At 40.9% G+C, this 16408-nt stretch overlaps 1 protein-coding gene across 6 annotated transcripts in view; it reads right to left on the bottom strand.

Annotated features, from left to right (window-relative positions):
• The window catches only part of CLASP1 (cytoplasmic linker associated protein 1), a 232228-nt gene that overhangs the window by 18800 nt on the left and 197020 nt on the right, over positions 1 to 16408 (bottom strand). For all 6 annotated transcript variants that reach the window (XM_072985237.2, XM_078377580.1, XM_078377536.1 and 3 more), the window contains 4 exons: positions 10909 to 11059; positions 10231 to 10477; positions 8142 to 8332; positions 3701 to 3829 (listed from right to left, as the gene is read on the bottom strand). In XM_072985237.2, the coding sequence (XP_072841338.1) occupies positions 3701 to 3829; positions 8142 to 8332; positions 10231 to 10477; positions 10909 to 11059 (718 nt within the window). The remainder of the gene's footprint in view (positions 1 to 3700; positions 3830 to 8141; positions 8333 to 10230; positions 10478 to 10908; positions 11060 to 16408) is intronic.

The raw sequence follows: 16408 nt of genomic DNA, 5'->3' as shown, positions 1-16408 counted from the left end.
CCTTCACCCAAACAGGAAAGGCACTTATTACAACCATCTCTTAAGCAGATTGTTGCTGTTAGACACACAGTGCTTAAACAGGCCTTTTGGGTCAATAAATGACAAAGGAACCAAATTATGTTTAATGTTTTTCCCCTTAGTTTTTGATGAAGGAACAAGAAACAAAGAGGTGATAAGTAGAAGGAAAAAATAAACTATCTAAACTTATTTTTGAATAGTCTTCCGCTCCAAACATTCCCAAGGTGTTGCCACCTTGGCAGTTAGAAGGGAACTGAGGGGCAACTGTTGGGTGAAGAGTAAATTAGCTAAGGGGAGGGGCAAAGAAGAATAAAGAGATACAACATGACAATACAATTTAGCCTCTCTATAGTACTACTACACTGAAGAGGCTGTAAACTATTTGACACAACAGATTTAAAGCACAGAAGGGTAACAAGCTCCCCCACTCCCCAAAATGTCTTCTGCTGCAAATATTTCTGCAGTCCTTTTGGGGAAGAGCGTATGAGGAAGACATATCTCAGCAAGTTAACCAGAGCAGTGGTTCTCAAACTGGGGTTCCCAGATGTTCTTGGCCTGCAATTCCCAGAAGCCTCCACCACTTGCTGTGCTGGCCAGGATTTCTGGGAGCTGCAGTCCAAGAACATCTGGGCTTGAGAACCACTGAACAACTGCACCTGCTACATCCATTTTCAGCCAATGAGTTAGTCCAGTGTTTCCTAACTTTGGATAACCTAGATATCCAAGGAACACCTGGGTTAATTAAGACTGGGAGCCACTGGGCTAGTCTAATAGGGATGAACAATATGATGTGGTCTCAGTGTAAGGAAGTCTGTGCAACGGGCTTGGTGCTGTAGGACCCACTACTATTATTGTCTTAGAGCATACAGTAAGATAGAGATTTCATATTCTCCGACTTTTCCTTACAAATTTAAACTTCATAATAACATGAACAGAACCAGAGTGGAAAACCTGCCAGAATCACTATTATCCAAAAAGTAGAAAAAGCCAGACATGAAACAAAGTAGAAAAAAAATCAAGGAAACTGCTTTCTGTTTGTTTTACTTGCCAAGAACTTGGAATTTTTAAAAAGGGTATAATACTTTCAATCCCAGTCCTTAGAAGTCCTCTGTTCAATGGAAGGCCTCATCCTGTATCTCTCCCTCTATACACCTTAGAATCAAGTTCCTCAGTTGTACTGAATGAATATATGTCAGTGCAAGACATATGCCTGCATCTATGTCAATCTCTGATGGCTTCCTGATGTTTTATATTCACAAGGTGTACAAGAGCCTGCTAAGTGCATAAAAATGTACATATTCTTCATAATTTTAAAACTACCTGCTACCTAGTTTTTAACCCCAACAAAGTGATTCAGACAACACGAACAATGCTGGAGCTTCTGGAGACGGCTGAGCTTTCCTATTTTCTTGTGGAGGTGATTCGCAAAGAAAACGACAAGGGCACGGAATCAAGGTGAGACAAAAAGAATGTGAACTTAGGAGAAGCCTGCCAATAAAGGCACTCCTTTAGAACAAAATGTTTTGTCCAACTGCTTTATCTGGAAATCAGTTTACAGCTACTGCTAAATGCCGTTTAAATAAAAGTGTCTTTAAAAAAAAGTGCCGTGTGGAGATTCTGGTTCCAAGAAAATATAGTACAGACATGCTGATTTATTAAAGAGATTAAATTTCTTCTGGCCCTTCTTTTGAAGACAATCCTTACACATTTTGTTCCCATGTTACTTGCCTAACTGGACAGTATCACCTTGTGTTTCAGAGCAAAAACGTGCATCAGCTACATGGCAATACAGTGGGGTCTTGACTTGAGAACTTAATCCGTATTGGAAGGCGGTTCTCAAGTCAAAAAGTTCTCAGGTCAAATCTGCATTTCCCATAGGAATGCATTGAAAACCATTTGATCCGTATCTGCTCTATTCCGTCCATAGAAACTAATGGGAAGCTGCTATTCCGCCTTCGACCACTAGAGGGGGATATTTTGTTTCTTTTTTTCTTAGGTCAAGAAAGGTTCAGGGAAGGCAGGGAAAATACAGTCCAGGCAGTCTGAAGACTGTCTCCCAATCCACTCTCTAAACGCTGGGAGGAGTGAGGAAGCAGACAGGCACCCTTTTCACTGGCCAACAGTTAACTGAAAGTTCAAATTTTGCTCTTTCCCTGCCTCCCATGTGGTTTTTTCCAGTTCTTAACTCAAATCTAAGTATGTAAGTCAAGTCAATATTTTCCTAAGAGAGTGGTTCTTAAGTCAAAATGTTCTTAACTCAAGCCGTTCTTAAGTCAAGACCCCACTGTACCATGAAATCCAGTCTCATTACACCCCTTTTGTGCCGAAGAGTGGTCTGCTCTCCTGTTTCTGTATCAAAAGGTCTCAACATTTTATTCTCAAGCTGCCGTAGAATAGACAGCTCCATAATCAAACTGGTCTCATTATAATAAGAGGTACAATACCTACCTAGAAGTAATCCATTAACATAATACAGGGTGGGCAAAGTGCAATCTTTCATGGACTACAATACCCAGCGTGCCTCATGAGTGACTATTCTGGCTAGGGATGATGGGAGTTGTATTTAAACAACATCTCAAGGATTCACATTTTGCCTATCTTGATACAGTACAGTGGTGCCTCGCTAGACAGTTACCCCACATGACAGTTTTTTCGCTAGACATTGACTTTTTGCAATCGCTATAGCAATTCGCAAAACAGTGATTCCTATGGGGGAATTTCGCTGGACAATGTTTCATCCCTGCTTCGCAAACCGATTTTCGCTAGATGACATTGACAGCTCCCTCCGCACTCACAAAGCAGGTGTTTTCGGGACCTACACTTCACAAGACAGCTATTTAAACAGCTGATCGGCGGTTCGCAAAGCGGCTTTCCTATGGCCGATCTTCGCTAGACAACAATGATTCTTCCCCATTGGAAAGCATTAAACAGGTTTCAATGCATTCCAATGGGGAAATGCTTTTTGCTAGATGATGATTTTGCTAAACAGCGATTTCAGTGGAACGGATTATCATTGTCTAGTGAGGCACCACTGTAACACATTTCTGAATTAACTTGCCCATAAGACCTTGCCGTTGGTTCAGGAAACACGATGTTGGGGTGACGTTTACGGCAGGATAGGTTGGAAGGAAAGTATGCTGTGGGCTAAGTGGAAGATGCAGTGTGCTGAGGAGTGTGTGTCCCAAACTGGCACCTCTAGGGGCTGGCTTTCTGAGCTTTACTTCAGGTAGCACTGATGCTCTGGCCATTCAACCAGTTAGTCTGTTTAGGTTATATGGGGGGAGGCTTTCTTTTTCTTAGAAGGGGCCATCGATCAGGGGCTGCAGCAAGTGGTGGGTGGAGCCAGCTCAGATGTCATTTGTAGATAGAGGCAGCTCCTGCTGTTTTTTTAAGATGAAGTGGAAGTAAACAGAAAGATTATAAGCTGTTTAAATTTTGAAACAGGTATGGACTACAAGGTATCTTTATATTGATACATTCGCTTGTTGTAATTTACTGTCTTAGAACAGGCACAGAACAATCCCCCCCCCCCAATCCTTCCAAGTACAGTGCTTGAGCACCAAAAGGGTCAGGGCAGGTCTCTCGGCAACAACCCATGGATACAACCTCTAGAGTTCTAATGAGTGTTTCTTGGGCACTGCCCACTCCTCTGGGTAGCACCAAGGCAACCAGGATTACTCACCTCTTTGTGAGAATCTTTATGAGCTTCCAGAGTCTTCATGATTGTGAGTTCAGCATAGTTCTTAAATCTTGCAGGCTGATTTCTCAAGATTTCTCGCAATACTCTCAATGCCAACGCTCGTATTGAGTGCTAAATAAAATGAAGCAGCAGAATTCAGGAAGACGGATTTTAGCTTTTCAGAACTGAACAGGAAACAACACAGATGCAAAACAGATTTTTTGGTCAACAGTCTTCTAGACCTGGAAAAGGAATATTAGGCTCAGGCCTCTAGCTTTTTAGAGGAAGAGGTCATGCCAACTTCCCTCCTACCTGCACTCCCAGAACATGGATATACTGGCCACTGATGTCACCAGGTTGCTTTCACTCTGCCTGCCCGCCCATTTATTTCTAGGCAAAGAAGGTGAAGCCATGAAATAAAGAATTTCTAGTATTGTGTCTTCCCTACTTTCCATATGCAGGCTACGGTCATTAGGTTCAGACTACCTCAACTCAACATTTCTCATGGCAGACCTGCCTAGGATTATGAGGCAACTGGTCAGCACAGAAGGTCTTGGAAACCATACATCCCAAATCTCAACATTTACTCACTACAGCCCTGCTGTTCATAACCAGGAAGATGCTAATGCGAAGTCTGTCTTTTGTGAAAATCAGTCTGTGAGGCTGATAATCTCAAAGTAAAAAAATCTTAATTCCTCAAGCAAAAACTCTTTTACAAATTGCGCATGCGGGGGGGGGGGGCATTTCATTTGCTCTTTGTTTCTGAGCTTTTAGTACATTCCTTCCTCATACCTTACAAACACTACCTCTATTACGAGAAACAGCAAATTTCATTTTACAATGAAGCATGGGATTCTCTAAATTTTCACCAATCATTTTAATGAATCCCTAGGAAAGGGTCCAAAGAAATTGCTCACATGCAAAGACTGGATCCTATATATTTCTGAAATACAGGTTTATACAAAACATCCCATCCATTATTTTGATAAAGATACCAAAAGCCAGTTAAGGTAAGCTTCAATTATTCTTCTCCTATTGAATTCTGAACACCAACAACTGTCATAAACATAGCAAATTCAAGCAATGTTCTACTTTTTATAGCTTTACAGTTATTTTACATATCTTTTGGAAACCATTATCACAGTTCTTGTAATTCAGTTTACTGCCAGTATAGTCCTGACATTTAACCAACACCTTTACTCTGGAAGACTGTCATTAATGAGAATACAGGAACAGCAGCTCAGGTTATATAACTGTTGGGTTGTGATTTTGGATGACAGCCATTCTAAACAGTGCCTACAGTTTCAACACAGTCGTATTTAGCCTAACTTGCTTCAGACTAAACTGTTAAAGTACATCCTGATGCTTTGGTAGTCACCTGCGCAATTCATGTGCTAACACATGACTTGTCTCCTGATTAAATCTTCCAATGCATTAGCAACAACAAGAGCTGATGGACATAAAAGGCAGACAATAAGCAATTTACAAGAAAGCTGTATTGGCTTCCTCCAGAATTGTATTAACAGCATCTCAATTTTTTTATACAGGTAAAATATTAAGCCCTGAGATAATGTAGTGATTTGGGGCTAGTTTCTCCTTAGCTTGTCTTGATTCTTTGCAGGAAGGATAAGTGCACAAAATAATTTGATGTACTACTGACATTTTCTCTTTTTATTTTCTTCTTTGCCTGTGTAATGTAAGCCAATTAAGGCAAGGATTTTGCATCCAAAAAGGATAAAACAAGTTCCAGGCTGTATCCTCACATGCAATAAATATGCATGGCTGACAGTAGATGTCTAACTTTTGGAATACAGTGGTGCCCCGCATAGCGACGTTAATCCGTTCCAGGATTAACGTCGCTATGTGAAATCGTCACTAAACGGAACAAAAAACCCCATAGAAACGCATTAAATCCTGTTTAATGCGTTCCTATGGGGCAAAAACTCACAGTTCAGCGAAGATCCTCCATAGGGGCGGCCATTTTCGCTGCCTCGGTAAGCGAGGAATCCATCCTGAAAACAGCGGCGGCCATTTTGCAACCGCCCATCAGCTGATAAAAAAGCATTGCTTTGCCATGATCAGTTCCCCAAGCAGGGAACCGATCATAGCAAAGCACTGCCAACCAGCCAGCTAGCCAGCCCGGGAGACACCGGGCGTCCTTGGGCAGCGGGCGAGCGAGGGCTCGGGAGGAAGGCCGCCGGAACACCCGGGCCTTGCCCTGTCTCCCAGCTCTCTCCGAAGCACCCCTCACCCCCGTCTCTGCCGCCGCCGCAGGGAGGAGGGCCTCCGGAACACCCGGGCCTTGCCCTGCCTCCCAGCTCTCCCCAAAGCACCCCTCACCCCCGTCTCTGCCGCCGCCGCAGGGAGGAGGGCCTCCGGAACACCCGGGCCTTGCCCTGCCTCCCGGCTCTCCCCAGCCACCCCCTCATCCCCTCCACCGCCGCCGCCGGTCAGCTGGGGGAAGCCGATTTCAGCACAGCTCCGGAGGGGGGGAATCCCTTCCCACTCCCCTCCCAAAGCCAACGCTGAAGCCAGCATTTCAGCACAGCTCCGGAGGGGGGAATCCCTTCCTCCTCCCCTCCCAAAGCCGATGCTGAAGCCGGCATTTCAGCACAGCTCCGGAGGGGGGAATCCCTTCCCCCTCCCCTCCCAAAGCCGATGCTGAAGCCGGCATTTCAGCACAGCTCCGGAGGATGGGGAGGGGAATCCCTTCCCCTCCCCATCCGCCCGAAGCCCCGCCCATCAGCTGCGTGAAAATGGGGAGTAGGGGGAAAATCGCAAAGCGATTTTTCCCCATTGAAAACATCGTCTTGCGATCACTTTTGCGATCGCAAAATCTTCATCGGTATATGGATTATTCGTTAAACGGGGCACCCGTTAAGCGAGGCACCACTGTATCTAGTATATACATAGTATTGCAAGGGAAATACTTATTGAGTGAGACTAATACATCTTTTCCAACAACTTAGCAGTGCTTTCATTAATTATGGCTGCTTTTGGTTTAAGTCCAAAAATTCAAACACTATTGAAAAGACCCATACTGATGCCTTCCAAGACTGGAATGTCCATTTCCTCTTAAAGAACAGAGAAGGAAAATAATAATAGGATGGGGTTTTTTTGGTACTCTTTGCATTTCATCTGCTACTTGTAAATTGCCCTTGAAGCTGTAATGAAAGCAATTGGATATAACTGCATGCAGTTAAGTAGGCAAGTAAGTAAAATGTATGTAAGATTATAAAATTTATGACAGCCAGAATAACACCAACTGTGTTTCACCAGAATAATAATAATAAGCAAAGTGTGCTTTCCAATGACATATTTATTTCCCTGGTGTTAGCTTTGATAACTATATCCATACAAATCTGCCACTATTCTGTCAGATGTTAACTAGTGGTGAGAAGCTATCCAGGGCCAGATCTAGATCTGAGAGGAGTCCTGTACTAAGTAGCTTCTGGCGAGGACCCTCCACTTTTGGTGGATGTTGAAGGGCTTACATGACCAAGGTGGCAAGCAAGCAGTGCTCCAAGGAGCACCACACCGATAAGCATGGCTAACTAGATTTCTCACAAGGTCCTAGAGTGACCCTGCATCAGTGGCAGTGTAGAGCATTTTAAAAGGCAGCTAGACCTAACCCACGTGGTGCTGTCCAAAGCAATGAAAACAATGTCCATGTAAGAGGAACCTAGGACATTTATCTTTGGTGGACCTTGGGAGGATACTGAGACCCTAGCAGTTTCCCGAGGGTGACATCTATTAAGACCAGACCTGAGGTCTTCACAGATGTTTGATACTATGTATACAAAATAGTAGTGACATATATGATTACCAATATTGGGTCTAAGTTGCATTTCTTTATGCAGAAGATGAAGATGAATTAAGGGAATAAGGCTTTTGCACCGACATAGTTCTCTGCAAGCACAAAGACCAGGCAACTTCACTCTTATGTCAGTGTAACTTATGCCCCTCCAAATGTACTATGGAGAATTCTATATTAACTGCCTCAAATACTCTTGATATTACTTCTTCTTGGGCAAAATTATCTGACATACAGTACTCATCTAAACCACATTTTTTTAAAACTAGTTTGCATTTTAGATGTGGTTATATACAGACTGCTGCCTAATTTCTGATACAAAGAAAGAAAAGAACCAATCACACACACACACACACACACACACACACACACACACAAAAGACATTTATTTATTTTTAAACTTGTCTTTCTCTAACTCTGTCTGGCCATATCTGTTATTCTGGAGAACCAGATAAGCCTGCCAAAGCAAGCAGCCATTTTCAGCTTCACTACGTTTCTGGGTTCAAAGCAATATCCTTCACCACTAAACTTCCCACGATGGCCAAACTATCTAAAAAGTAGCCCCAAACATGTGGCTGATATCACTATAACATGCATCTACATCCAGAGAGCAAAAGGCCAGTTCCTTACATCTTTGTCTCCAAGGGTTTCAAGCAACAAAAGCAGAATAGTCTTGAAATGTTCTTCCCAAACTCCCAGATTATCTTCCCTTGTAATCTTCAATAGCTCAAGAAGGGCTCCTTTCCGTTCTTCTACCCGTTCATTGTGATTAGATAATTCTTTTAGAAGATCCGCTACCAAATCAGAGTGATCAATGGGCACTGATGGAAGAAGTAATATGCAAGTCACTTCATAATGAAAGCAAACAAGCAACAACTGCAATAAATGGCTGAAGATGGGACACAATCAAAATAGTTCTTGCTAATGAACCTATATTTTTATTTTGCTTGCCTGATTATACAGTTTTATCCAGAAAATTATTATACGCTCTGTCTTGGTGTTATAGTTTATAACCATGTCGCCATTAAAGCTTTGTTTGTTTGTTTTTATTTTGTTTGGTGGAAGGGGAACACCAATGAAAACACGTGATGCTTCAGTTCTCAAGACCTTTCTTTTCATTTTTATGCAGAAAGCACCTTTGATTTCATAATAATAATAATAATAATAATAATAATAATAATAATAATAATAATAATAATAATAATAATAATGTGCCATTATGTCAATTCTGACTTATGGTGACTCATAAGCGAAATGTATTTCTGAAGTTTCTCTTTTCAATGACATGAAAACAGAGTCCACAGAGTCAAGGGCCTGGTGGCCCTGGTACCACCAGCTGAACACCTGTGCCAGGCCTCAGACACCATGCTAGAGTCTGCTGTATTGGAAGCAGGATCTCTGAGGGATCCCTCCCTTAAGCCTAAAGTCCCATACACTTCTGCCCTTATTTGCTAGTTGAGTATCACAGAAAGTGCCTCAGTTAGGAGGCCATGGGGACTAAGAGAAACAAAGAGGCAGCTGGAGGTAGTAACTCAAAAGGCCACATGCTCTTGGGAGGATTGCTCCTACAGAGCTATCCATGGACTGTAACTACCAAACTGCTTTGCACAGTCCATCCCATATTCTGGACAACTTGACAGAATAAGGCGAAGATGTGCAGGCACTCCATTTGCACAGTGAAGGCTAGTTAAGACAGAGGGAAAACGTTTTTGCCTTTCGCCCTAATTTTCATTCACAAAATTTAGGCTTTTTGTTGCTCTTCTCACTTCCCTTTCCCCCTTTTTAGCTGCAAGCGACAGTTAAGCATCAGTCAGAATTCCAGTGGACATCCATATTCCATCACAATGCCTTAGTTGGAGAGATACTACCAGAGGGCTGTATGTGTGTATGATATATTGACTGCCTAGTGATGATTGAAGTTCCTCTCTCCCCCTAAAATAACAGTACTTCATGATATGCCATTTTAGCTGAGTAGTTTGAGGGGAACATGGTGGCCTGCTGAGTGACTGACCAAGGCAGCATTGCAGTAAGAATTTCAAAAGAGAGAAAAAAAATGTGGCAGATGATATTTTCCCCAGTGAACTGTGGACTACCTGTCTATCTTTTAATTCTTTCACTGTCCCCCAAGAAACTGCAAAATGCTGCTCTGTGTTTGCATCTTGCCAATGGGTCAATAGAATGGGGCACCATTTTCAGCTCAGTCTTGGAGGCAACTGTAAAACAATTGGTTTCATGAATGAACCATCACTGGCTCCAGGAAGCAGAGTGAAAGGTAAGTACAAATTGATCTTTGTGCCCTCATGCACAGGAGACTCATACCACGAAGCTGTGGCAATTCTCAACTCCCTGGCTCAAGTATCCAAGCATTCAGGTTCATATATCTCTCCTTTGTGTATTTTCTGCAACAAACACTGATGGAATCCTGGTACAGAAGGGCTTTAAAAGGGAAGGGGCTTTAACAAATACTCTGTGTTGTCTTCTTGTTCCTTTTTTGTGTGTAATTCTGACAATCCTGCTGGGCCAATTCACTCTTTGCCAGGCTTTCAACCCACAAAGTGAATGGAAAATTTCTCATTTATATTAATAAAAAGAGACGGAGATCATGGAAAAAAATATATAATTGTCAAAACCGTATGTCCTTAAGAATTAATTATGGACACCCATATTTTACAGCAAAGACAGAACTGGCCTAGAGTTTAGAAAACAAACCAAAACCAACCATCTCGGAGTTGATCGATATCATCATCAAACACAGCCTCTTTAAGAGCACTCTTGTCGTAGGAGCTGATAGTATCCGAGTACGGATAAGGGTTATATTCTCGGGTTCGGGGTCCTGAAAAGGCACGTGGGGGCTGAGTGTTGAGTAGGGAAGTTTTGTTGTCGAGAGCCATCCTTCCTCCTTCCACAACATCACTGCTTCCACGCATATCTGTGGCTGAAGATGCTATTCCACCATCCCGAGAAACCTGCAAGAATGTTGCAAGCAAATGCTGTAAAATTACTTTATTGGGGGTAACTTGCAATAGCCAGAGCTAATGTCACCTTAGTAACATGTTGCACTTTGATAGGAAAATGTTTTAGAATGTGACTAAGCCATAATTATTATCCATGATAGGACTGGTTATACATCTAAGTTAGAACAGACAAGATGGAACTGGGATTCTCGAGCTGAGGTATTCTGTTATATGTCTTGGAAGGTGGAGGCAGAGTAGTGAATTAGGCCAAAGTTTACTTCAACCATCATTAATAAAAATGGGCATTAACAATGACAAACGGGTTGAAAATGTTCTCTCTGGGGAAAAAATTTTTCAGAATCACTGCAGTATTTTAATCACTGGCTGGGTCCCCCAGGTAAGAAAATTTAAAATTCCTTTCAAAGCCAACAATAGTTACTTACAATGTCACTGTCCTTCTTTCCATCTCGTTTAATTGGTTCATTTAGATCCTCTTGGCTACGAAAACTAAACTTTTCAATTGCTTCTGTGACCCCACGAAGCGAGCTGTAAATTTCATCAGAATTTAGGTTCTCCGTGTCGTAATCCAGCATGCTAAAGATCGAATATATACAGAAAGTTAAAATCAAGGAATGATTGATTTGATCTTGAAGCTAAATATAACTCATCAGGACAACCATAAATGGGACTTCAATTTCAAAATTTGCTATTTTTCACAACTCATCAATTCAGACTCCAGCAACACACAAAGGATTCAGATACTGGTCCTCTGAGATATAAAGGCTGCTAATGCCACATTCACATGGTGAACATGAATATCCAACAAACCTTTCACCGAATCAACTTCATAGCATGACAGAAGTAATTCAAAACAATAGTTTTTCACAACTTTAATTATATTTTCTCATAATACCAGAAACCAAAAGACACACAAAGAGCATCTTTTTCTATATGAAGTTCAAACTTCCCAGTTGCCTCTGCCAAAGCTTAGCTCCAAAATATATGAAAAGTTATGGTAGCTGATTAGTAATACTGATAAGTATCAATGGTAATGGAAGCTCAAAAGTCATGGCATTATGGACTCAATGCCTGAAATATATACATTTTATTCCAGGTGGGTTTTGCATTTTAATTTGAAAGGAACCTGTGTTAAAGATTTCCAGGGATTAAATGAATAATATCCAGAGGGAAAGCTAACTTAACTGAAATTTTAAGTGTGCATTGAAAGAAAGAAAAAGAAAGAAAGAAAGAAAGAAAGAAAGAAAGAAAGAAAGAAAGAAAGAAAGAAAGAAAGAAAGAAAGAAAGAAAGGAAGGAAGGAAGGAAGGAAGGAAGGAAGGAAGGAAGGAAGGAAGGAAGGAAGGAAGGAAGGAAGGAAGAAAGGAAGGAAGGAAGAATTGTTAACACCACTAGGATACCAAGTTCTTCATTGGTACAACTGACACTTGATGACATCTCTGGATCATCCAAGTTGCTCACAGGCAACCCAAAGAGCTGCATCACAGCAAGCATCATTGATGCTAAAGGGATTGCATTACTGGAATATTTGGAGTGGATTTGCAGGAGAAGAAATGAAGAAAAGAAGCTCCATTTGTCTCTAATAGTTTCTTGTGGTGCTTGCTGGAGACTTAAAACAGCACAGTATACGTCACAAGTGAGTGTAACATATGAATAAAAAATTATGAGATAATATATCATTATGGGGAGAAAACCAGCATCTTGCTACTTCCTAAAAATTCCTGTTACCAAATTCCTACAAATACCTGTAACCATCTGCTATGCAAAACACTTGTGGTTATGAGCATGAATCTTGGATTGTAAAACAATGCCAGGACCTTTATCTTCATATATCTTTGCCACCAAATTGCTTAATGCATTCACCTTTCACAACTGCTCTGCATAAAACAAAAGAGGTTCTGGCAAGGCATCAGACTAGTCTCTAGATTTGCACACTCAAAGCTTAACCTTATTAGCCATGCCCCTGGTGCCTTTTCTAACTAGATCAAATACTGGCAGTGCTATCTATGCAAATCTGGAGATTCCAACTTCCTAAGGGAAAACAAGTGAAAATTGTGTGTGGAGGGAAGTTCCACTCAACATAACCAGTTGGAAAAAATGTTTGCATTACTTTTCTCAGATTTGTAATTCAAAATTACATAATTAGTTGTGAAAACCACATAGGTCTTTTTAAAGGGAATGAAAAAATATATTAAAATCATGACTTTGGGACAATTCTTGAGGAGGAATGTATTCCTGGCTAAAATAATAATGAAAAACAACAAGCACTAGCAGTAAATGAATTTAAATTCTGCCAAAGAGTCAACAGCCATAATTCAAAAGGTATGGCACACGGCCAAGTTAGATGCAAGGATAGTATTCACAGGTCTATACTGTCTGCAGATGGAACAGGGTGTGGAGGTTTTCAAGTTTTACAGCAAGTGCATTGAAGTGAGGGTGACTGATAGTGCTAGCAATCACAAGCCAGTATACTTTATAGCTATTTTGTGTTTTTATCCTTAACTGATCTTGTGTGGTAAGAAAAAAGATTACTAAAGCAATGGCAAAACGTACAAGGGTTGAATGCGTGACTCTCTCCTTTAATTTCCCTGGAACGTTTCATGTATGAAGTAAAATAATAACACGTCAAAAGGCCTGTCCGGAAGGGCTACCAGGCTTCTGGGGCACAAGTGAGTTGTTTTATCCTAGAATGGGCGAATGTGTATAAACAAATGAGGTTGCGCTCAACATATGTAATTTAGCCCAGAGAAACTAAAATCAAAGAGTCATAAGGTGATCGCCCATCACAGAAAACAAACAGCACCTCTGCTGAGAAGATGTCTTACAAAATGGAAAAACATTTCACCTCAATGAACTAGAATTGTAATTATCTAGAAGAATTTCTTCGCTTGGAAAAGATTCAAGAACTGCTAACAAGATCTATGTCTCCTGAATTATTTGGGTTTTGTGAATACTGGGAACAGACACCACACATCCTGGATTTCTGTTAGTGTACTCACTGAGCAACACCAGGCCTACTAGAACCACCGGAACTGAATGTACATGGTACTTTGGGCAAAGCAGCCAAAAGCAACTCCTACACTCTTAAAAAAAAAAAAAAACTTTGGAAGGATGGTCCTGCTTGGAAAGAAAAAAAGTCACCCGAGTACAGATGAGAGAAGAGAGCAAGTGCTTCTGTTGCAATGCTGCATATATTTTCTCTTTATTTATTTACTGCATTGCATTTATAGCTGCTCTAGCCATTGCAACATAAAACAAACCATAGCAAAACGCACATAAAATAGTTTCTGAAGAGATACAGGACAAAGTTCTTGCAGTTTTTCCTGAACAAATGATTATTCAAATAGCTCTCAAGCAAAGTTCTCAGCAACAGTGTTCCGCATAATAATAAGAGACTTAGCTTCCCACAAAATGTGTGCAATATATTTTCCCAGTCATGGACAGGATTAATTCAGAAAAGTGCAGACCAACTTCTCAGATCAGCTTCCTGTGAGACTTAAGAGAGAGAAGAGACTCTGGGAATGTAGGCAATAATGCTTAACATCTGCACAGCTGAATTATCTATATGCCTGTATTTAGGTATAACAGCAAATCCAGATGAAAAAGTCACAATTGTTGAAGTGAAACAACACCAATGCTTCACTCTGCTAAAAATAAAAAACAAACAAACCGCAAGCCTTTTCAACTGCACCTTACAGTCAATTTTAACAGCCTTTATCTCTCAGGCTGCAAAAATAAATTAGAAAATATAAACCTAGTCTCATTAACCAGATGTGTTAACTTGGGAATAAAGTCACATTGTGGCAGCACAATCCATTTTAAAAAAAGAGTCTGATGAGAGGGAAAAAAGTGGCTCTCATTCTGGCACTGGAACGACAATGGCAGCAAAGAATGCTCTGCTCTGATTATGATGTCAACAAAGAAGAACCACAGACGTACGTACACCAGCACTGCATCATTATCCCAACCACTCGACCATCATTAAGCTACCTCTCTTCTTCTATGCTCTGTTCTCTGTCTTGGAACTGATTCACCAAATTCTGTGGCTCTCATTACTACCTGAGTACACAATCATTTTACATTCATTTTATCCCAACCCATCACTCCCTCTATACAGCCATACTTCTCCAGCTGCTTATAAGATACAGCTACTCAGCTGTTACTCAGATGTATCAAGCTTGCTGTACTCCCACGACCATTTTTTCTCTTTTCCACTTTCAAACCTTCCTCTCTATCTCTCTTCCTTTCAACCCCAGCTCAAATATCACCTCTGCTGTGAAGTTTCTCTAAAGCTGTAATCCAGTCATGTGGCACTGAAGCAAAGCAACTATGGCTGCTCACGTTCCTCTCTTGATCTTCTACCTCCTGCCCTTCCGCTGGTTTATTAGTCTTGCCTCTTCCTGTTGTCCTCTCTGCATGTTTGCATTTAGACTGTAGGGCAGGGAGTAAAATTTTGTTTATATTACTCTGCATTCTGCCCTAAAACCTAAGTGATCACAAGCATAATAATGCACATATACTGGAAATGTTATTTGCAACTGTTAATTTGCCATTGTGTGAATTTTTTTGCGGGGGGGGGGGCATTATTTCAGAGCTTGGTTTTTTTTTTTGAAGGATTTAAGCATTATTTTGTAATTATCTAGCTCAGACAGAGTTAACTCAGACAGAGCGTATTATTTTAAAACATAACATATGAGCAGCACAATTAAATGCCTGGGTTATGTCATGTTACTTGTTTCATGGAATGGAATTTATTTGAAATCTTAAAAATATCTGTGGGATCCAAAATCCACAAGGGAAGAACTTGTTTTTATAACCTGAAAACAAATTATTATAAAATAATCCACAATCGAAAGAAAAGCAATTCCTTTAAAGAGTAACCACATGTACAAGCAAATACATTTAGGCAGTACAGGAATTTTATGATACACAGATAATGTCAGGGGAGAGAGAGAAAGGAAGAAATGAAAGATGAAAAGCATCCATTTACAATAAATAAATACATCCTATCAATCACGTAAGATAGAAAACAATGATTCATGCAGATAACTGGAAGAGTTACAAGGTGAACAAAGAGATGAGGAGAAATGTGTGACTTAAAAGATGTCACAATATTATTTTCCAACTGCCACAGCCTCCAACAACTACAAGTTTTAGGATACAGAGCTCGCCAATATCTGGAACTTTTAATATTTCTGAATGCAAATCAAGGTTGGCCTCAAAGGTGAACAAAAGTTCTTGCAAATATCAACAATCCACTTCTTTGTTAGCTCTCAGTATCTGAGCTAGTGGGATGTTCCTCAGTCTCTTTTCAGGTTCAATGCTACAGTCATTGTTTTGCTTGCATGGCTCATAATCATCAGTAAAGTAACTTGTGAGGTCTACAACAGAGTCTGTCACCAGTGAAATAATTGGGAACATTTTCTACTAATTTTACTATTCTCTCTGTTCAGTTATTCTTTGTGCAGGGCTGGATGCTTAGCACAAAAAAATTTAATACTGAGTGAAACCCAATTTTCAGCAAACAAACATTAGCTCTCGAAATACGGTTTTCCCCTACTCTTATCCCTTTTGCATCCTGTGTGCCTCAAAAATCTGCTTCAGAGAAAGGTGGAATGAGCAACTTTCTGTTCATAATGGAAGCAGTTCCATCTGTGGGAAGATCTGACTGGGCCAGACTCAACTGGTGATTTGGGAGATATCACCTCAAACTGAAAATGGCAGGTCAAAAATCGGGACAGCTTTAGTTGCCTCAGTCCAGAAAACTGCTGCGCATAAGCTGAAGCATGCTTGGGCTTGCCTAATCCTTGCTGGATGCCAAACTTGTACACCTACAAAGCTATAATGGTGAATGAATGCCAGAGAACACTGACGTGGACACGGCTCCCCAGCATGGATCTAATGAGCTCTTACAAGTGCATGTCGT

Source organism: Pogona vitticeps, chromosome 1 (genome assembly GCF_051106095.1).
Source record: "Pogona vitticeps strain Pit_001003342236 chromosome 1, PviZW2.1, whole genome shotgun sequence".
NCBI lineage: Eukaryota > Metazoa > Chordata > Lepidosauria > Squamata > Agamidae > Pogona > Pogona vitticeps.
This window is presented reverse-complemented; position numbering and strand designations above follow the sequence as displayed.